This window comes from Apodemus sylvaticus, chromosome 4 (genome assembly GCF_947179515.1).
Source record: "Apodemus sylvaticus chromosome 4, mApoSyl1.1, whole genome shotgun sequence".
Classification (NCBI taxonomy): Eukaryota; Metazoa; Chordata; class Mammalia; order Rodentia; family Muridae; genus Apodemus; species Apodemus sylvaticus.
This window is the reverse complement of record NC_067475.1, coordinates 20,482,204-20,506,162: the sequence shown is the minus strand read 5'-3', so window position 1 is coordinate 20,506,162 and position 23,959 is coordinate 20,482,204. Positions and strand designations below refer to the sequence as shown.

Sequence of the window (23,959 nt, the reverse complement as noted above, 5' to 3'; positions counted from 1 at the left end):
ATAGAATATACAGAATGATCTTGATTTAAGTCAAATTTAATATTTCCTAAATAAAAATGACTTTCAGTTGTTATATGACATTTAGTCTTCTTATCAATAATTTGAAGATGATAACATTTCTGTTTTACATATGGTGGAATTGACTTTGTGAGAAAGTATGAATATATACATAAGGTTCAATAGAAGCAGTTACAGCATCGGGCCTTGAATTGGAAGTCTTATTTGTTCCCACTCATTATCCTGGGAGTAAACTGAAAAGAATAACTTGTATATATGGGGCTGTGTACAAAGAGATATGTTCTCATAAATCAGGACTTATATTCTGGGTTCCCAATAGTAAGTCACAAGCTAATATACGTGTCCCTAGAAAGAAAGTATGGAGCCCACATCTTCCATCCTGTTCTCATCCATATGCATGTGCAGTATTCCAAGGTGTATAACAATGGAGTTCTAAAGGTCATGGGAACAAAGCCGTGAGAGCTGTATTAGCCATGATTTGTAGGTCTGTCTGCTCACATTAGTGGGAGCAGCGTTCTGTCATGCATTAGCCCTTGAGTTACCATCAACATCCTTACAACTGTTTACTTAGTTTTTAGGTCTCAAGTGATTCAACATGTTTCTGTTTATAAAACCTTGAAGGGCAGAGCAGGAACATACTAACGAATGGCTAGGAAGAGCCAGTGATAAATCTGTGCTTGACAACAGTCAAATGTATGCATGTTGTTGTAGAAGAAAAACTGCCTCTGAACAGCCCACGTTCAAATTCTTTGGAGCTCTTTACTCAACTGGCTGAAACCTCAGCGGGAGTGTAAAACACACAGTACTGAAGGCAATATGTAGGATGGACCTTCACCACAAACTATCTAAATGAATACTATTCATGTGATTTTCTCTGTGTTCAGACTATTGATATAAAGTATTTCTTAGTTGGAATTCCTAGGCAGTAGAGCAGTCGACAAAAGGCATTCAATCTGAGGTGATATAGTGCATTACTCAAAATCAAAGTTTTATAGAAAGGGGCATCAAGGGAATTCATAAGAACCCTCCACCAAAATAACTAAAGGGAGAGAAGGAGCAAATAAATTAATTGGCCTCTTATAATACAACACAATGGAGAATAAATTAAGCTTTAAAACTATAAAAACCTGTTTGTAGATCTGAAAGCTAGAAATGCAAAGAAGAAGGGGATGAAGATACTGCTCAGAAATTAAAAGCAACTAGTTTCTCTTCCAGAAGACCTGATTGGAATTCCTAACACCCATACAATGGCTAAAAACCATCTATAACTTCAGTTCCAAACATCCAGCACCTTGTTTCTCCAGGGTCTGCTAATGGGTATGGTCCACATACACATGTGCAGGCAAAATACTGATACAAATAAAACAAACCTAATATACATAAATGTGTGTGTGGTGTATGTATGTATGCATGCATGATTTCATATGTTAGGGACAGAGAGAAAGAAAGAGACAACCTGGAGAAAAGGATCACTATACAATGTCATAAACTTAGAAAGAAATACAAATATGTGGAGACCAAGAGAGGAGGAGGAGGAGAGAGATTCCATTGTTGATTACCAACAACACAGCAAATGTCACACTGGAGTGTCCAACAGTGGACACTAACTGGTCACTAGCAGAACAATTACAGAAGCCGAGGCATTACTTGAAATCCTTTAACTCTGTAGTAAGCACAATGCTCTTGAGTCCAAGCTGGCCAACTATTCCGACCACCAAGATGGCTATGGGCATCATAAAGGACAGTTACTCCCTGATATCAGTTTTTTAAAACTATTCTGCTGCTCAAGCATCCAAGCTTGTGCCGCCATTCCTAAAATGTAGGAGCTGATGAGGCAAAGAACCAAAAAGGAAGTCAAAAGAGGAATAATGTTATGAAATGAAATCCATAGATGGATACAAGATGAATCATTTGGTCACAGTAATGATTATAAATGTGGACAGTGACACACAGTCAATTAATAGAACTGTCAATGAATGTGCTGTCCCTCAGGGTCACAGGCAGGGAAGAGCCAGTGACAAATGGACTGAGAATTGGGAGTGTACCAAGAAAATCAGTCGTGGATTCTCAGTGTTTCTGTAGTTACTCAATAAAAATGCAAAACACTTGACAAGTTAAAGGTGACATGATATCAAAGTAGTAATATTTGTTATAATCCCTGGATAGATAGCTCTTCTTCTGGTTCAAGTTTTATTTTTTTAATGTGTCCATTGTTCCAAAAGCAAAGGAAAGTTTGAAATACCCAGAAAGAGGGAAGGAGACTGACTGCTTTAGAGGACTTTTAGTGGCCCCTAGTGCACCCATACCAGCAAGAGGGGGTCTGTATAGGCTGCTATACATTTAGAGACTGCAAAGATTTTACTTCTTCTCACTTCTGGTCAATTGGATTTACAACAGCCTTCTGGGATCCAGTTCCTTCATGAGTTATTGTTGAGGTATAGAAAACAGTTTCACAAGTCATATACAATGACATCAACAACACCTTTATTTAAAGGGAGGGAAATAGGACTAGAAAGATAGCTTAGAGGTTATGGGTGAACCCCACTCTTGCATGCCTCCCAATGATCAATAAGTAACCCTGCACATTTTCAAAGTCGTACCAGATTCTTGAATCTTTGAATTTCCTTTGAGTTTAAGTTTCGATCATAATCCATTTTAAAGAGCTGACTGAGAAGATCATGTCCTTGAAAATACCTGCTTCACTTTCAAGGGAGCATGGTAAGTTTTCAAATTTTCCAGCACAAGTAATCTGATGGTACACACAATTTGTACAGTTGCTGTTTGATTTTGTAGATTTTTATCAGCCACACACAGTAGCTTTCTCCAGGGCAGTTCTTTTTTTTTTTTTCATATATTGATCATACTCAAGCATCAGAGGCCAAAGGAGGTAGCACGAGGAAAAGGCAGTCTGGATTTGAGGAGTACATAGACTATACAGACTCTGATTCTAGGGAGAAGACAAACAACATCTCCAAGCATCAGGGATAGAAATCATAAGCTAGCTAGGGTTTTCATCAACTGGCTATGGAAGCGCAGGGAAGGATGGGCAGTGGAGGTTTCCAAAGCTGCAGATCCCTAAGGGTTTATCATCTCTCGCTAGCCTGTGAGATAAGTGGATGTCCATAGGCAGAAGGAAATGCAGAACTGTTACTTCGTGTTTCTCTGTCCTTTTCTATTTTGGGTCACTATATGAGGAGGAGGGCATGAAGTTAACAGCACTGATGACAAAGTCCCTGCATGTAACTTGCCTTTGACTCTGACTTTAAGAACAATGTCTCTCTCTAGCCAGCATCTTTCAATGCCATTCCTACTGACTGATTTATTTTTCTATGGCTTGTTTTTCTATGAAGCAAACCTTTTAAAATACTGGACCAATTTAACATTCACTAAGTATCTGTAGATCTTTATGTATAGATTTTTACTCTTACAACCCTTTGCAGACCATTACAATTTCTAATAGTCCTTTAAAAAGACTCCTTTCTCTTATCCCTTGTCTTGACCAATCTGTATTTTAATAGTATTGCCTGAGAAAATCGACATTTTCTATTTCTGCTTTGAAATCTTTTCTGGATAATCTAAAGAAACCCAAAACTATTCAGTTTCAATTAAACCAGATAACAAGTTGATCCCATTTTGTCTCATATCTGAGAATGAGATATATGAAAATAATTACTCCTTATAAAAGCCTCCACTTTTATAAAAGCTGACTTTGAAATATCAGAGTAATGACTAAATCACAGGTTCTAGTGGAAGAGTCAGTGTTCTCTTAAGTAAAATTGTTTGAAATCAATACCTCATCCAACTAGAAAAGAAAAACTCACAAGACTTGGTGTTCAGTTGGACTGGCCAACACTAGAAAAATTGGATGGCTCTAGTGACATTTAGCATACCCATTAGCTTTTTCTTTCACGCCAGTGTTTCAAGACATACAGTTATCCAGCAATTAGGAGGCAGAAGTAGGTAGGTTGCAAGCTCAAGGCCAGCCTGATCTACAAAGAGACTTCCACGCCAGAAAGGGTTACATAATGAGAACTTGTATTAAAAGGGGAGAAGGAGAAGGAGGAGGGGGAAGGGAGGAAGAAAAGCAGAAGAAAGAGGATGATAATGTAGAAGGAGAAGAAGAAGGAGGAGGAGGAAGAAGAGAATGATGGAGAGGAGGAGAGGGAGGAGGAGAATGAAAAAATAGCAGCAAAGACAACCACAGCTGGAGACCTATCTAATTCCTCTTTTAAAGGAATTCCTCTTCTAAAGAAACCTAAAACTATTCAGTTTCAATTAAACCAGATAGCAAGTTGATCCCATTTTGTCTCATGTCAGAGAATGAGATAGTATTAATTTGCACATTCTTTATACAGACAAGCATATCAACTTATTATGCTTAGATAACTACCCATGCAGGAGAATTTCTGATCAGAAATCAATAATTTAAATGAGGAAGTATTAAAATCATCCCTGAAAGATGAACAAACAGAAGTTATTACAAATGGGTAGACCAGAGGATGGTCATGAAACAAGCACATTAAAAAAAAAAAAATGTCTATCAAAGACTCTTATCTAAGAAGATAAGGGATTTGTGCCGAAGGCTGCAGTGGTGATCTGCAGTCCACAGAGCAAAGTCAGGAAATGGAAGGACTACAACGCAACATGACACGTGGAAGCATATTTAGAAGACAGACATCTAGCTACTGTCTTAGGGCAGAAGTCACAATGGCTTTACTTGTGATTACAGATGCAAACACTGTACTCACAGTGATGTAATCAGTCATGGTTGTATTCTTTTGCTAAAAAGGCCAGGTTGGTCTTGAACTTGCAACCAACCATCTGTATTTACTTCTTTAGTTCTGGGATTAAAGATGTTCGCCACACATCTGGCTCAATAATGATAACTTGTGGATGGCTAGTAAAGGAACCGAGAGAACTGAAGAATGGCAAATCCCTAAACTCCACCTATGTTTTCTGACTTAACCAGTGAGATTTCACAATGACTATAAGTATGAAACAATCTTGGTTGTTGTCTTACTACTAGATTGCTTTCTCAAGGGAGGTGGAAGTGGTACTGAATAAGAAACCTACTTGGGACATTTAGTTTGTGAGACTTTTTTGCCTGGTACAGACTCCTAAGTCAACAACATATGCCAGATCTCAGGTAAACCATGAAAAAGTGGACTCTTGACCTTAAAGCTGCTTTGCCTATGAGTACAAGAGCCAGAACTGCTCAGTGCTGGTCTGTAAAGGTATTAAAGCAGAAACTGAAACTTGTATAGCAATTCGCAATAATAAATTCATGTCTGCTAAAACTTACTAAATAATTAAAAAGGAAAAATAATTTGCAAGCTTCTAAATGAATGGCTTTAATAATTAATCCTGAGTGTACTTTAGGAATATACTCATACACAGCTTTATGTATGTGGAGGGCTTTTTTTTTTAACAGAAAGAGCTTGAAACCTATTGGTTTTGAGGGAAGGAATAGAGAACAGCCTTGTAGAAATGAGACAGTGTCATGTGATTCCTCTAAGTCTTAGCAGTGGCTCTCAACCTTCCTAATGTTGCAACCCTTTAAAAAACAATTCCTCGTGTTGTGAAAATCATAATATTTTTTGTTGCTATCCCACAACTGTAATTTTGCTACTGTTAAGAACTGTAATTGAAATATCAATGTTTTCTAATGATCTTTGGGGATCGTGGTCCATAGGTTGAGAACCATTGTCTCAGAGTAAAAATCAAAGGCTGTCCTTGTGATCCCTACATGAGAAAACTCAACTGGAATAAGTTCCTCACTAGCAAAATGAGCATCAGACACAAAAGAGAATGTCCTCAGAGAACCCGACAGGCTTGGCTGCTGATCAAGAATTCATAACTTGGAGTTCTGGCCAATTTTCTTTAATCATATCATCATAGTGACTAAGGATAACATAACCTTTCAGAGCCTCACATTCTTACCTGGGTATACACAGGAACTATTGCATTCTTCACAAGAATGTATTAATTAGATAGGTGAGGGTAATCATATAATCATTTCACTAAATACTAGTTTCCTGTTGACTTCTGTAAGTCAACACATCAATACTGAGTGGCATATTCATGTCCTTTTGAGGGATTTTGTTGCTATTATTGTGGGTTTTATCTCTGTTTTCCTTACCACAATAAGTTAAAGGTTGACCACACCATGATTAGAATCTCTTCCCAATCTGGTTGCCATCTCTACTACCTTAAATATCTCTGGATTACTCTAATTAATGTTATTGGTTCTGATTTCTACTTTCAGTCCTTGACCTATTCCACCTTAAGTTGTATCTAGTGCAGATCACCTAACTATCTTCCTCATTAGCATTAGTTTCCATGACACTTAATTCTGTTTGTCCCCTTAGATATTCTCCTTGACCTAAGTATGCAATGTCTCAAGGTTCTGCCCTACTCTAGTGAACAGTGATCTACAACTGACCCCGGCCCTGTTTTACCATAGCTATGGCTTCCCTTCAACTTTGAGCTTCACTCCACCACTTGATCTGGTTAGTGAAGCATCAGAGCACAGGAAGCCAGCAGAGGCTGTAGGATGTGGCTCTTATACTCAGAGAGTATGCCCTAGGCAGCTACTGTCCCCCAAAGAAAGAAGGGAGTTATGGCAAGGCTGAGTCCAAAAATCACCCTCAAGCCACAGTCAACCAAGGCAGCAGAGCTCGGCATGCCTAAGTGAAAAACAAACACTTCTTTTTTTAAGTCTGCAAATTCTTAAGGAGTGTGTTCCCTAGCTAACACTGGCCACTGCTCTATTTTGTTATTCTTTTTAGATTTTTAAGATATTTGTATATGCTTAATGTGATATCTTGGGGATGGAACTTACACCCAACCGTGAAGTTTATTTATGTCTTACGCAAACAGAGCAGGAACATAATTTTACACAATATTTTTAGTGTGCCTGCATTGTGCTTGTGACCCATCGCACAAAGTCAGGTAGGGAAATTTCCACTGGTGGAATTGCATCTCGCTTTGGGAAGATTTTAAATTTGTCATTTTTGGAGTAGGGATACTAGTACAATTACCTGTATCAGACTCCCCATCATGATAAGCATTATAAAAACATTTGATTCAGTTTGATGTGATCTTTTGGCTGATGACAGTCTAAACAGTTACCCATATATTCTTCCAGGACATGGAAACTAGTAGTTCCTCTCCCCATTGGCGTCCTGACCCCTCTTAATGCATACTCTGCATCTTTGACATTGTCACTCCCAGGAGCCATGATGCTGTAGGCAGTTAGCACCCTCTCTTGTCCTGGTCCTGTCTCAAGAAGCTATGGTTTTGTACCCTTCCCTTGTTCTAGGTAACAAACAGATCATCAGAATGGATCATCAAAATGATGTAGCTGTTTAGAGATGTATACAAAGAAAAATACTTTAGATGATTTAAAACTGAACTCTTTGTCTTTATAAAACATTATTTCCAACTTCATAGTTTTATTACTGTGACAAACTCTCTACTATCATGTGTTAGATTCTTCTGAACTCCACCAGAGAACGTCTTTCTAGAAATAGTTTATTAATCAATCTCTTACCAGTGCAAAATACTTAAACAATCTCAGTATGCTGAGTGGTTAAGACAAGATCAACATATATACATGGAATCAGTTTCATGATTATGAAAAGGTTTTTGAAGAACATAATAGTTTTTGTTTATTGCCAAGGAGCCTGAGATCTGTGTTCTGTTTAGTGACTAGGGAAAAAGAGTACTCAAATACCAGTTCAAGGTAAAACATGATTTGATATTTCTCTATGTACAGTATCATCACCAGATCATATTCTTGGAAACAATGTATGTTTAAAATGGCATGCAACCACTTGTGAAAGTGACATTAGAACTGTTTCTATCACAAACCTGCAGATATTGTTGACTGAGTCTTCGGGACAGTGGTGGTGGCATTTACAACGCAGGATCTTGGGCCGAGGGGTGGGGGCTGTACTCTCTCCATCCTCCTTCTTGGTGCCCACATTTAATTTTCCAGAGCTTCGTAAGAGCATGTTATCAATGAACTTCTCTGTAAAGAATAATGAATAAGGGTTAGGACAGCCTTCTAGCCTTCTGTGGAAGAGACAGTATGTCACTGAGTAAAAATAATTTGTGATAAAGATTCAAACAAAAGATGTATATTTTGATGATTTCATTAGAATAAATGGTATCAGTCTCATTTTTCAGATACTAAATTTGAGACTTGAATTTTAACTAATTAATCTGCACATAGTCAAATAATGGAGCAGAATTTTGAACTCAGATTGTCTAAAACCTAACACTATCTGTTATTAGTATATCACTAAGTTGATTTGAGGTAGATCATTATACTAATTTCCTTTCTATTGTTGTGATAAAACACTAGGCAAAACCAACTTGGAAAGGAAAAGTTTATTTAATTGTATGCCTCCTGAATCACAATCTATAACTGAGGGATAACAGGGAGAAACCTGGGAATAGAAACTAAAACAGTATCCATGGAAAAATGATCCTTAATTCCTCTGGCTGGCTCAGCTACTTTTCTTCTACGACCCAGAATGGACCATGTTCATAGGGAAAGAACCACCCACAGTGGCCCAGTAACTCCTACATAAATTAGCAACTGAGAAATGTCCCATAGACATGCCCACTGAACAATCTGATGAAGATAATTCCACAGTTTAGGTTCTCTCTTCCCAGGTAAGTCTAGTTTATGACAAGTTGACAAAAACTAACCAGTATAACAGTGCACATTTGATCTGCAAAAAAAATTGTAGAAATAAAAAAATTAGAAACCACATATTTCAAAAGATGTTTCTTTTCCACCAGCTTTTACAGGGAGTTGTGTTTATCTGTGATGCCTCTACCATCTTTGATGGGAGACATTATGCAGGAATGATCTCCTAAAGGCAGGTGGCCTAGGTTTAATAACAGGCATTTCTGTCTTCCAAATGAACATCAAAGTTGCCTTGAATAAATTTATAATACTCTGTAACATTATTCTTAAAATCATGATTATAAACATCCAGTTAAAAATTTCTCTCAAACCACATCTAACTGGACTATAACAAATTTCAACAAAATATTTGATTATAGTTTGTTTGGTTAAAAAAACTAAAGTTATATATCAGAAGAAATAAACTCAATATTATACAGACTACATTTATTATGTTTTTATATAAGTGATTATAGTCACAGATTGAAACAGAAAATGAGAAAATTAAGAAAACATATCTGTGATAACCTTTCTTGGACCTTCTATGTATTAAGCAAATTAGTCAAATTTTAGTGATTAATTTATGCAAAAAACATTGATGAGCCTAACCAGGGTAGATGGTTGAGTTGATAAAGTGCTCACAGGGCAAGCTTGAGCACCTAAGTTTTATCCCAAGCACCTATATCAAAGAGGTGATCGTAGCTGTGGCCATAATCTCAGTGCCAGGGAAGCAGAGATGCAGAGATTGCCAGGGCTTGCTGGCCAACATTTCTGTAATCCATCCATACTCCAGATTCCAGTATGTCCACACTCATCTACATGATAGAGTTGTCATCCATAAGTTAACAGGATACAGAGACATTAAACATGTTGTCCTAGTCTCTTCTCTCGCCAGCCATTTGTTATAAGTCTGTTCACAGCAGAGTGTGAACACCTGTTTAAAACAGTACATGTAGGTATGCCCACATATCACCCTGCCATAGTAAATCCTTTCTTTGTAAATTTGGCTTGAATTGTACCAACTTGATGACCTGAGTTGCCTCTGGGGATAGTATGATGAAAAAGCTCATGCAAAGCTATTACTTCCTGCTTCTTCCCTGAAGTTTAAAAACAAACAATTAATGTTCATTTATTATTCAGATGTCCTGCAGGCTAATAACCCTTCTCTCTTATCCTATGCTTACAGTGCTAGATATTTTATTTTCCTTTTCTTCCCTTCAGGTCAAGGACTTCAAAAACAAGCATAAAGAAATCAGGAGTACTCCTACCAATTCACAATGGGTACTGATTACCTTCCTGTTCTTTTTTCTCACAAGGCTTTAACTTATTGCCTGTTTCCCTCTAAGGGGGTTGAGAGCAAGCCAAAGGCTAAAGAAAGGAATAGAAAAACAGCTCTACTCCACTGTTACCCTATAAGGAGGCCTACTGGTGAGGAGTTCTTTCTGGAAGCTTCCAATCAGCTCTTTCAGTATGCCATGCTCCCACACATGAGTCACTAGTTCAGGGCAGAAGATATTTGAAGAAAAACCTCAAACATTAGAGACTGAAGACAAAGCACACATACAGAGAAAACAACCAAAGGCAACTGTTATCAACACTCTCAGCTTATTCAGAGGCACACCAGAAAAACAAAGACGCATTGCTGTGAAAAGTGAGGAACTCCAAACATATGACTCCATAGATGAAAATCTCAGCGGATGGATTGAAAGACAAGCTGTACGAAGAGACACGCACACCAGGAAGAGGCTGGGGGCCTTCATGGACATCAGTATGCGAAAGTCAGCACAGGAGTCTCCTTAGAGAGACTTGAGAAAATAGTTGATAATCGAACCAGTAAACCACACACTGAATTATCATGAGCTTCTAGTTTTAAAAGGCAAAGTACAAGAATCAGAAGGATGGGACTGGAATGATAGCTCAGAGCTTAAGAATATTTGCTGTTTTACACAGGACTTTGGTTCAATTCCCAGTACCTCCGGGTAGTAAACAACCAACGTAGGAACACAATTTTGGAGGGAAAGAGTTTATTTCACCTTACAGCTTATGACACTATCCAGGGAAGTCAGGGCAGAAACTTGGAAGCAAAAAGAGATAAAGAGGCCATGGAGGGATGTTGGCACTGGCTTGTCCATCTTGGCTTGCTCAGCCTGCTTTCCTATAGTATCCAGGACCATCAGACCAGGGATGGTACCATCTACAATGGGCTGTGCTCTTGCAAAGTAATCAAAAATCAAGAAAATGCCTTCCAGGCTTGCCTACAGTATGAACTTCTAAAGGCATTTTTTCCATCTAAGCTCCATCCTCTCAGATGAAGCTTTTGCCAAGTTGATATAAAACTACTCAGCAAAGACCTGCATTCCAGTATGCAAAATTTCAGAATTAAGAAGACCTTAAGTTTGTAAAGAATCAGAGTCAAGAGCAAAAGAAATAAAAATAAGATCGAAATGGCAATTGCAGAAATAAATGCTGGCAATAATTGCTATTATAAACCAAATGGACCTAGCAGATATTTACAGAACATTTCAACTGAACATAATAATTTAACTTTTTTCTCCAAAGCTCATGAAACTTTCTCCAAAACTGACTACACATACTCAGACACAAAGCAACTCTCACCAGATAATTAGTACATTGCAATAGAACCTGCATCCCAACTGGCCACCACAAAATTAAGCTGGATATCAACAACAGAAAGAGGAGAAAGCTTACAGACTCATGGAAACTGAACCACTCACTAGTGAATGAAAAATGGGTCAAGGTAGAAATTAAGAAAGACATTAAAACTCTTAGAATTGAATGAAAAAGAATTTAGAGTATACTCAAGCTAATGGGACACAATGAAGTCTGTCCTAAGAGGAAAGTTCATAGCAGTAAGTGCCTATATAAAACAAACAAAAACCCAAAAACTTAAAGCAATTACACTAAAATTGGGAATAAGACTAGACTGTCTACTCTCCCCATATCTATTCAGTATAGTACTTGAAGTCTTAGTTAGAGCAATAAGACAACTGAAGTAGACTAAGGGAATACAAATCATAAAGGAATATGTCAAAGAATCTTTATTCACAGATGATAAGATAACATATATGAGTGACCCTAAAAATCCCACCAAGAAACCCATACAGCTGATAAACACTTTCAACAATTTAGCTGGATACAAAATTAGCTCACAAAATTCAGTAACCCTCTTATATACAAATGACATCAGTCTAAGAAATAAATCAAGGAAATGATAACCTCATATAGTATAAATAGTATAAAATATGTTGGGGTAATTCTATCCAAATAAGTGAAAGACTTCTATGATAAAAACCTTCAAGTCATTGAGATATCAGAATAATAGAAGATATCAGAAGATGGAAATATCTCCTCTGTCACTCTTACCAAAAACAATCTAGAGTCAACACAATTCCCACCAAATTACAATTTAATTTTTCACAGATTATAAAGAAAAAAGTCTCAGCTTCATAAGGAAACAACAACAAAAAGAAAAACAAAGATAGCTAAAACTATCATGAATGTTAAAACTATACCATCTATGATGTCTCACCTGTAAGATATGCTACTGCAATGGTGGCACAAAGCCTGTGAGAGTGACCAGCCAATATTTGATTAACTTATGGTCCACTCCATGAGATGGAATCCATACCCAACACTACTTCAGTGACCAACAACCTGAGACTAGATAGCCTGGGGATCCAGGGTAAATCAAATAGTATTTGGTTTTTTCTTTGTTTTCAGATTTTAAAGGTGGAATAAAATAATTCCTAATGGCACTCTGTTATACTCATACTCCAGCACCTTGCTCATCCATCATGAGAGAAGCTTCCTCCAGAAGCAGATGAGAACAAACAAAGAGACCAAATTCAGACACTGTGTAAAGAGAGAGAGCCCTTGGAACTCATTTTTCAAGGAGTTGTGTCTATCAAATCCTTCCCTTTAGAGCTCAGAGAACCCTGTAGAAAAGCAGGCTGCAAAAGCATCCTTTATGTGTATATTATGTCTTCAATTTTTGTGGGTTTTAAAGATGGGATTATTGAGTGTGCAAATGACTGGGTCTCTGTTTCTTGTGACTTCTCTTGTGTGCTTTTCCTTATGTTTCTTTGTTTTGCCCAGTTCAGTTTATCATATCACATCATATCATTCCATATGTCATATCATATTATATCATCCTATTATCCCTGAGAATCCTGTTTGTTTTCTAATGAGACAGAAAGGGGATCAGGATAGTTGGGGAGGATTTAGAAGAAGAAGAGGGAGGGAAATCCATAATCAGGATGTGTGTGTGTGTGTGTGTGTGTGTGTGTGTGTGAATGTGATATATATATATATATATATAATTTTCAATTAAAAAAATTAAAATTAAAATGGCATTGTATTCCTACATAATTAAAACTAAAACTGCACACATGAATAAGAGAGTGGTAATAAAATTTGGGTGAGAATTATACAAAATGTGAAGGTCAACATGTGGGCAAAATATAAATCAAATGTAAAGGTAGTAAAATGTACCTTAATATTCAAGGTATCAAAGTACTTTCTATACACCTTTATCAAAACTCTACTGGAAGAGACAGTCTGTCCCTGTGAGTATCTCGATAAAGGAATGAGCCTTTGGCAAGTGGAAACCCAACTTTCAAGGAAGGTGAATATTCCCCATACTGTAAGTCAGTAGGATGCAATCTAATACCTCCTTAAAGGCAGGTTACAAGACTGTGAAATGGAGATAGTTATGATGCATTGGTAACAGAATGACACCTGCATTTTGTATTTGTGCTGATTGTGAGGTATTAAAATGAGTGTGATAGGAACATAAGAATATACGGGAACTGATATTTCTATTCTTCTAGCACATATGAACAGATAAGGGTGTGTGTGTAGACAATGGGAGTGAAGGTTTAGAGAAGGAATCCAATCATCCTTTCCAGTGTGGGAAGCCTAAAAACGATGGGTATCAGTAAATGAGTGTGAATTTAGAGATATTGAGGGGACTTTTAAAAGAAAAATGAAAACAGGTATATATGTCATTGTGACTGGAGAGAAAAAACTGGAAAACACTATTTGAAATGTAAATATTTCTACATTGTATTAAAACAAGTACATGAGAGACACGGCTGGAATTCCTCACACTATTATGCATACATCTGACTTGTTGAAGAAAAATTATCTATGAGGGAAGAATTTTACATCATGAAATCTTCTCTTTGCATCCAAATGGGCTGTAACTTCTGTTTCTTTTTTTTTATTGATATATTTTTTTATTTACATTTCAAATGATTTCCCCTTTTCTGGGTCCCCACTCCCCGCAAGTCCCATAAGCCCTCTTCCGTCCCCCTGTTCTTCCATCCACCCCTTCCCACTTCCCTGTTCTGGAATTCCCCTATACTCTTGCACTGAGTCTTTCCAGAACCAGGGGCCACTCCTCCATTCTTTTTGGACATCATTTAATTTGTGGATTATGTCCTGGGTATTCAAAGTTTCTAGGCTAATATCCACTTATCAGTGAGTGAATACCATGATTGATCTTTTGAGACTGGGTTACCTCACTTAGTATGATGTTCTCCAGCTCCATCCATTTGTCTAAGAATTTCATGAATTCATTGTTTCTAATGGCTGAATAGTACTCCATTGTGTAAATATAGCACATTTTTTGTATCCATTCCTCCGCTGAAGGACACCTAGGTTCTTTCCAGCTTCTGGCTACTACAAATAGGGCTGCTATGAACATAGTGGAGCATGTGTCTTTATTGCATGCTGAAGAATCCTCTGGATATATGCCCAGGAGTGGTATAACAGGGTCCTCAGGAAGTGTCATGCCCAGTTTTCTGAGGAACCGCCAGACTGATTTCCAAAGTCGTTGCACCATCTTGCAATCCCACCAGCAGTGGAGGAGTGTTCCGCTTTCTCCATATCCTCGCCAACACCTGCTGTCTCCTGAGTTTTTGACCTTAGCCATTCTGACTGGTGTGAGGTGAAATCTCAGGGTTGTTTTGATTTGCATTTCCCTAATGATTAATGATGTTGAACATTTCTTAAGGTGTTTCTCACCTCTCCGAAGTTCTTCATGTGAAAATTCTTTGTTTAGCTCCGTACCCCACTTTTTAATGGGGTTATTTGGTTCGCTGGGTTCTACTTCCTTGAGTTCTTTGTATATATTAGATATTAGCCCTCTGTTGGATTTAGGGTTGGTGAAGATCCTTTCCCAGTCTGTTGGTTGACGTTTTGTCCTTTTGACGGTGTCCTTTGCCTTACAGAAACTTTGTAGTTTTATGAGGTCCCATTTGTCAATTCTTGATCTTAGAGCGTAAACTATTGGTATTCTATTCAGGAACCTTTCCCCTGTGCCCATGTCCTCCAGGGTCTTCCCCAGTTTCTTTTCTATTAGTTTCAGTGTGTCAGGTTTTATGTGGAGGTCCTTGATCCATTTGGAGTTGAGCTTGGTACAAGGAGATAAGAATGGATTGATGCTCATTCTTCTGCATGCTGACCTCCAATTGAACCAGCACCATTTGTTGAAAAGACTATCTTTTTTCCACTGGATGCTTTCAGCTCCTTTGTCGAAGACCAAGTGACCATAGGTGTGTTGGTTCATTTCAGGGTCTTCAATCCTATTTCATTGATCCACTTGCCTGATATTGTACCAATACCATGCAGTTTTTTATCACTATTTGCAGATGATATGATCGTATACTTAAGTGACCATAACTTCTGTTTCTACATCTGAATTTATCCATGAGCTAGCGAATCGGAATGGATCGTGATTAAAAAGTACTTTTCTAAGTGAATTTACAAACTGCTTTTCTGTTCAAAATGGGGAAGAGATAGTTTTCACGCCCTAATCCGGTTTGAAAAGTATCAATGAAAAACAAACCAGACAAACAGAAGCTTTCCATTAAAGATGACCATGCTCCTCGGCTCCTCATCACATGTGGGAGCCACGTGGGAGCCACGTGGGAGCCACAGGAATGGCTGCTTGCCAGCAGCAACGTTACGCATGCTAATGGTTTAATGGCAAGCTTGGCTCTGGTTTGGTTTTCTCTTTTCTTTCAAGGTGATGTCTCATTATATAGCCCAGGCTGGCCTTGAATTCTCTTTGTAGTTAAAACCGTCTTCAGCTTGAAAATCTCCTGACTCACGATACTGTGTTTATGTGCATGCTTGTGAACGTTTTTGGAAAATAAGCATACTTCATTCTATATTGTTGGTTGTCAACAAGCTATTTATTATAGGTTAAACATTCCCAACAACCCCAAATCTGAAATATCCTCACACCTGAAATCCTTTCTTTCAAAGATTTATTTATTTTGTGTATGTAAGTACGCATACACATGTGTAGCTGTCTTCAGACACACCAGAAGAGGGCATGGGACCCCATTACAGATGGTTATGAGCCACCATGCGGCTGCTGGGAATTGAACTCAGGACCTCTGACAGAGCAACAGTACTCTTAACTGATGAGCCATCTTTCCAGTCCTCCCCCTAATCTTTTTAATGTTTAAATACTAAGTCACATAGTTCAATGTCTATAAACTTTTATGTAAGGTTGTTTTAAAATATCTCATAAGTTTACTAATAGACATTATAAGGCAATTTATAGTGTCTATAGAAAAATGAAACAGATTAATTCTGCATTTAAGCTTCAGTTTCACCCCAAAGGTAGCTCATTATACAGAACCAAATATCCTGAAATTAAAAACAAAACAAACAACAACAACAACAAAAACACTCTAGACCACATACACTTCTATTCTCAAGTACTATGGATAATGAATACTTAGACTGTGATATTTTACAGACAACCTTAGGTCAAGTACTTTAGTTACAAAAGACAAATATCCAATTGTTGTAAATCCAAGGATTTTTTTTTAAAATCAAAAGCCAACTTAGAAACCCTGGAAAAATCAAGTAAAAGTTCCTCCTCATATAAAGATGATGAAGATGTATTATTGAATTTAATCTTTATGCAGACAGAATACAAGCTGTCTTAAACCATAAAGATATTAACAGCACCAAAAAGATAGATAACTATCACTAACTCATAATCGAGACAATAATTCAATAATTACTTAAGCATAGGTAGCATTCAACCACCCTGAGTGAACATACAGGGCAGTGTTCATGTAACGTGACCTAAGTAAATGAAGGCAGAGAGATGAGAAAGCAACTCCTTCTGACTGGATTTACCATTGATTAAACAGCGAGCTGTCAGTCTGGCAGAACTAGGGAGGAGTGTCTTGTTCTCGTCAGGATAATCAGATCAAGGAAATCATTTATAGGCATGTATGCAGCTGCTATTTATTAGTCCATAGCTAATTAACTAGGAGTGAAAGTCAGATCATAGTTTACAGTCACCAGAGAACGCAGGACAAATCCAAAAAGGAATATGGAAGAGAGGAGATATGAGAATTTAGATCATCAATACAATGAACAGACTGATTGGGCCCATCACAGGCTAAGCATTTCAAAGAAACGCTGTGCAGTCCCTGAATAGCCTCTCCACAGTGGTGCAGAACAGCTGATTAGAAGCTGTGTAGCTTTAAAGTTATAACTGTGAGACATGATTTTTAAAAAGGGTTGGTTTTATATATCACATTATACTGAACTCAAATAAAATCCAACCTCACAGAAAGAAGCAAAACACAGGCTATAAGCAAAATAGTGTATATCACTATTGCCTGAAAATAGCAATTGACTACATGCATTTACAGAGAATAATCACTTTGTTTAAAATGTAATACATTTTTAACAATGGTAATAATGCTGAAATAGGAAACAGAAGGCTAAATATGTGAATATCAAGATAAACACATAAGAAACAATGAAAACAGCATAAATATCAGATGCTTCATTAAAAAGAACATCTCAGCGGTCATTAGTTGCCCGTAGTTTTTGACTAGGAGTTGGACCCTGTGATTTTTTTCACTTTGCACATTAGGATGTTGACTCTGTTATTGTTAAGGTCTTGAAATGTTGGCTGTCTTTTCTGTTCAACAATCCTCCACTAGAGGGCAGGCAGGAGCAAGAAGTGGAAATCAAAGGTTTGCCCGTTGTCAAAGGCAAGGAAGTGGGAGAATAAGCTAAAGCACTGAATTGTTGACATTTGCTAACAATCCTTGTTCCCATTCATAATTTAACAATATCAATAAATTTCCTTTTTCTTCCCAGTCGGCGGTTTAAATACCTGTTTATTTCTTTGAATAGTTAGTTATTTGTCTAAGATTTTGGAAAACTGACAAATGGAATTTTTTATTGCAAAATGCCAGAGGAAAGCACAATGTTCAGGCTTGGTTCCCGGCTGTGCTGCTGCTTGGGGAAGGTCAAGCGGCAGGTGTGGCCACTGACCAGTGGAACCTGACAAATGCGCTCGCCCGCTCAGCTCGGCTACCCCCTTACTAATTGGCCTTAGTGACTAACTAAGCCTCCATCAAGGGTGTGGCAAATGACAGTATCCATTGGCTAGAGCTGTAAGGGATGTACAAGCGTTAGGAAACAGGGCCTTTGTCATTAAACGCCTGCGCATATCCTACTTCCTGACCATTACGCCTCTTCCCCTATATATGCACATTCACGTTAGCACACCACTCTAGCTGTTAAATGATCAAAACGCCCACGTTTTAATATCACATTTAAACCTGCTAGAGGCCACAAAGCAACTGATTGGGAATAAGACCCTCGTCATTGGTTTGTGATGTTCAATTAACGCTGACCTACATTCACACTTTCTTATTTCACAAGAAACTGACGCAGAATGATGAGCCCGAGTCGGTGTAGAAGGTATGAGAGGAACTTAAAGGCATTGTACCATCACGCCTACATCTTAAACAACAGCTAGGCTTTTGCCCAGACCTTCTAATGCTTTTGAATTTACAGAGATTCAATAAAAAATATTTATTTCAATATAACATTATGCAAATTTATTTTAGAACATAAAGTAGTTAGAATCATTCTGGTAAAATCTTCAACAGAAGAGAAAGAGCCAGCTAGCGAGTCACCGTGATGTTTTCAGACGTTAAACCTCACGCCGACACCACATGTATACACCTCCACGACTGCTGAGGAAAATAAAGAGCTTTTACTTGTATCTGGATTTTAAAGTATTTAATAGGTCAGCCAGGTCAACAGTGTTGGAAAGGAAACTGAGCCATGGTGTTTATGAAGATAACACCATAAAATCAACTACATCTAGGGCGATGTCCAAACCAGGAGCTGTGGTTTTGTGAGGTGCTGTTACCTTCAGTTCTGTTTTAGAGGGTGCTGAGGCTAATCAAGGTGGATGCTCAACTTGCCACCATACCAGAACTTACTCTGTGGTACTGCCAACCAAGCCCAGGGCATCCTGATACATACATATATATTTATATATTCCTTCCTACACGAATACAAATGAACCCTTGAGGGCATTTAAGATCTTTGTGTTGCTAATCTTTAATTACATAATTACAAAAGGACAATTTAGTTACCATGAGTATTGACCAAAACACAGAAATATATTGATAATCCACATGTCTAAAACTATATAGTATAAAATTGATATGTATATGTAATATAAACTAATCTTAGAGTTCAATTGTTAACTGCAATCATAACCAGTGCACTTAACAGTTTATTTATGATGACAAAATTAACTGAAATGAAATTAAAATATCCAAAGCCCATCATAGAGTCTCAAGAAAACTCTATAAATAAACTGCTTAGAATATGCACACTGTGCATACGGCTCTGGTTTTTGCTGTTGGTGGTGGTGCCTATTTATTTGTTTGTTTATTTTTTTCTTACACTTTATATCTTATGGAAAAATTTTCTAGAAACTAAACCAAAATTGGCAAAAATTACTAAAATACATTTCTTTTGCTATTCCAAAGGTATATAATTTTTATTAAAATTAATTATAACCATCTAGATAAAAATGGCTTATTTACTATTTTTTCAAAACCTTCATTTAGAATCATATTTAAGCCATTGTATTCATACTTTTAAACATTGTTTTGTAAAGTAGCATTTGAAGGCTGGGGATATAGCTCAGTTGGTTCAAGACTTGTCTAGGATTCATGAAGTTCTAGCATCAGATATGTCTATGATCCTGGCTCTCAGGGAGTAGCGACATGAGAAGGAGGCATTCAAGGTCAGCCTGGCCAGAGAGAGGGGGGGAGGGGGGAGAGAGAGGGAGGGAGGGAGAGAGAAGAAGAAGAAGAAGAAGAAGAAGAAGAAGAAGAAGAGGAGGAGGAGGAGAAGGAGGAGGAGGAGGAGGAGGAGGAGGAGGAGGAGGAGGAGGAGGAGAGAAGAGAGAAGAAGAAAGAAGAGAGGAGAGGAGAGGAGAGGAGAGGAGAGTTGTAAGAGTGTAACTCTGATGTTTATAATCTATAAATTGGGAATGGAATACCATACCGATAAAGAAATGTAGACTGTCAAAAACTGTAAATAAAGGATGCCACAAGGACTTTACACAATCATAGCACGACTTTAAATATTTGTGGACAATGCTGGTATAATGGCAGCCTGAGTTCAATACGTTCAATATGAACGCTTAAATAATGTACGTGATGCTTCAACTGTCACAACGGACAATAAACTCTACACTGTCTGGACAGAGCAGTGACGCTGTGCCTTCCTGTCATTTGGGTTTCGGGTGTCAGATGTGTTAGCCCTCAGAGTTTTTTCATTCAGAAAAAAAGTCAAAGCTGTGTGCGTGTGCACACATGCTTGTGTCTGTGTGTGCACAAGGGGGCACACATGCGTGTGCACACATGGGCATGTGCAAGGACTGGCAGCTTTGTGGATCTCACATTTCTAGGAGAAGAACGTGAAAAGCTGTGAGATAGAAAGTCCTCTCACCACCCACTTTTGATTTCTGCGTGCTTGATGTCTGGTTTCCTGGGATGAGAGATGTGAAAAGCAGATACAGAATTGCTAGGGTTCCCACTAAAAAGCCCAGCACAGTGGGCAGCGCTAATCCTGCACCTGTGCTGTGTTGTTCAGCAGTTAAGAAATGTGTCCCAGTCTATGGCTCCGAACACAGCTCAGCTGTTTCCCTCAGTCCTGCCTTTGATTATGAGCTGGCCAGGGAGATTACTACAGTCGGGCTGGTCAGAATCCACAGTGTCTAAGTCTGACAGTAGAAAGGTAAAAGAGAAAAGAAAACCCTGGAATCGGGGGGGGGGGGGGGGGAGGGAGAGAGACAGACAGAGAGAGAGAGAGAGAGAGAGAGAGAGAGAGAGAATGACTACAGGGTGTTATTATGCCTCATTTGAAGATCACATGGTTAAAAGCTTTCTCTGACTTTATGCAAGTCAGAAAATAGTTTGAAATTCATCATTTAAAAACCTACATTAATAACGCCACTCTCTGGGAGACTCCTGCAGCATACAGTGTCTCCAGTATAGCTTCAGCATAATTTCACATTTAGATCCTTTTTCAGGGATCTTTTACAGATTCCCTTTTGTAATTCCAAACCTTTCATGCTGTTGGAAAAGCAGAGACCAAATGCTTGCAGTTGCCTGTGTCTTTTTACTTTTTTTTTTTTTAAAGCAAATGTACTGTATCATTTGGGTTGACCTGTTGAAGGTTTGGGATATGAAAAGTTATATTTGAGACTCAGCCATCCTACTGATGTGATTAAGACATGATGAAGTCAGAAGAAAATAGAACAAGCGCCACAGGAATGCTAGAAAAGCCGAGGTTAGGGGAAGTATCTTTGAAGTATACCCCATCAAATTCCCTCAGAGGATGGAGAAGAAATGGCCCTCACTGTGTTCACAAAGCCAATGCAGTAAGAGCCAATAAGAGAGTGGAGTATGAGTCACCAAGCCTGTTAGTTTCCCTTCCTCCTGGTTCCATTTGCTCACACCAAAACTTTCATGGTTTCTTTTATCAGTGGCAGAAGAGCCACACTATCTTTTTTGAGACTCTCTTCTGGGCCACATGTAACAGCTTTTTACTTAGTCTAGGAACCATACATTTTTTTTCCTAATACCAAATAATCAAAAACAAACAAACAAACAAACAAACAAACATTGGGGGGGCTGGACAGATGGCTCAATGGTTAGGAGCACTGACTGCTCTTTCAGTAGGCCTTGGTTCAAATCCCAGCCCCCCATATGGCAGTTCACAACTGGCTATGACTCCAAGATCTGTCACTCTCACACAGATAAACATGCAGGCAAAACACCAATGCGTACAAAGTAAAAATAAAAAGAAATAAAATAAATCAATACTGAAATAAAATAAAATTAAAACTAAAAATGAAAATATTTGAAGGCACAATAAAAGCCTGAATTAAGAAAATTATATCAACTCTACAATGTAAGTATAATTTATATATAATTAAAAGAACATATATATATATTTAAAAGAACATTTTTGTTGCTTTGGACTTTTAGATAACCATTTTTGTTATAAGATATAAGTTAATGTTTTGTTTTAAAATTAGGAAAAGATCTATGTATATGCATGGCATCTTCATAGAAGAAAATTAAGGTAGAAATGATCCCTATGTCCATAAGTACATTCTGTCACCAGCACTAGACAGGTCTCAGTGGCTTTCCCTTACACGCAGGTAGCACTGTTAGAATACTCATCTAATGGTACATCATCATTGCCGAGCAACCCTGCAGGAAGGCATGTGATGCCAATGTGAGTTCTCTCCTAAGGCTTCCATTTACCCGTGCTCCACGTCCAGAGTGAAGTGAGAAAGTGTCATAGAGGAGGAAGACTCAAGTTTGATGACGTCAGAGGGAAACAAAATACCATTTGTCCATGCTAACTATACTGAATTAGCTACTAAAGTGATTCAAAAGCTGTGAATCACCCCACTACACACACAGACAGACACAGACACACACACACACACACAGACACACACACACATATACACACACCACCACCACCACCACCACCTCCACTGTCGCCACCATCGTTTTGAATTGTAGGAAGAAGTTTGCCAACAACACTTGTACAGCATTCTGGGCAGAAAGAATTTGGAGCAATCTTACGTGACACTATGTTATTACAAACACTGCACTATCTTAAATCTGTGTAAGGCACACACTAGAACATTCTGGCCTCATGCAGATCAAGCTGTCCTTCTCTTGATAAAAATGATCTGGGTTTTCAAAATATTTTCCAAAGTACTTTCATTTATTTTTGATTGCACCAACACTCGTTGCCTCGGGGGTTTAGTCTTTGAAAGACTCCTTGACTTTTCTTGCCTTTTCTACTTGTCATATGTTGTTTTATTTTTAGAGGCGAGATTTCATGTTGCAGTCTAGGCTAGTTTGAAATGCACTGTGTAGCCAATACTGACCTCAAAGCCAAGTCAATCCTCCTGCCTTAGGGTCTTAAATACTGAAATTACAGGAGTGAGGTACCACACATGGGGGCTTATTATTATCTTCATTATTATTATCATTATTATATCCCTATACCTCCTTTTATGCTAATAATAGCTTCACACAGTTTACTCTAAATTTAAGATGTTTCCTTCCTCCTTTTTAGAATTATCATCAATATGTGGGTTATTATAATAGATAAACCACCAAAAAACCCAAGATTGACTGTTAGTCGGTACATGAACAATAACTGCCCTTCACAATTGTTTCTTTCCCACCTTTGTGATTTTGACTGACGCTTCCCTAAAGCAGATGACATGTGTGTTGTATTACTTCCCCCTGACTAGATTGCTCATATAATATCAAAGTCCAAATGAAGGATGGAAAGGAAATGCACACTTAGCACACGGGAATGATGGAAGTAGGTGGCTGGAAGCCATCATGGTTCTAACACAGAGAACCGTGGCCGTCCACAAACACGACTGTAGTCCAGTGTTCTTCCACAGCCATGAAATGTTGAAGTGCTGAAGCCATGAAGTGTTGAGCAAAATTTCTGCCAAAATGGATTAGCGCATGCTTCAGCTATGAAAACGCAGTCCCTCCATTTGGCTACAACTGTACGCCATGCAAAAGCAAAGCAAAAGGGGGCTGGAGGGATGACTCACTGATGAGAGCACATGTCTTGTAAGCACAAGGACCCGAGTTCAGTCTCCCAGAAGCCTCGTCATAAATGGGGGTTGGGGGGAGAAGCCTAATATGATAGCACATGTTTCAACCTGTGTGCTCCATGTTTGGATCTGTGTGCTCTGGGAGGGGGATCTGGTGCCTAAGGCTCACTGGCCGGTCTTCCTAGCCTACTTTCAGCGTTGGAAGACCTTGGTCTTCCTAGCCTACTTTCAGCGTTGGAAGACCTTCGTTT

At 38.3% G+C, this 23,959-nt stretch overlaps 1 protein-coding gene across 1 annotated transcript in view; it reads right to left on the bottom strand.

Moving 5' to 3' along the window:
• The window catches only part of Bmpr1b (bone morphogenetic protein receptor type 1B), a 143,750-nt gene that overhangs the window by 31,978 nt on the left and 87,813 nt on the right, over positions 1-23,959 (bottom strand). Inside the window, exon 2 of the mRNA XM_052178486.1 lies at positions 7,891-8,050. Coding sequence (XP_052034446.1) covers positions 7,891-8,033 — 143 coding nt within the window. The 5' untranslated portion in view covers positions 8,034-8,050. The remainder of the gene's footprint in view (positions 1-7,890; positions 8,051-23,959) is intronic.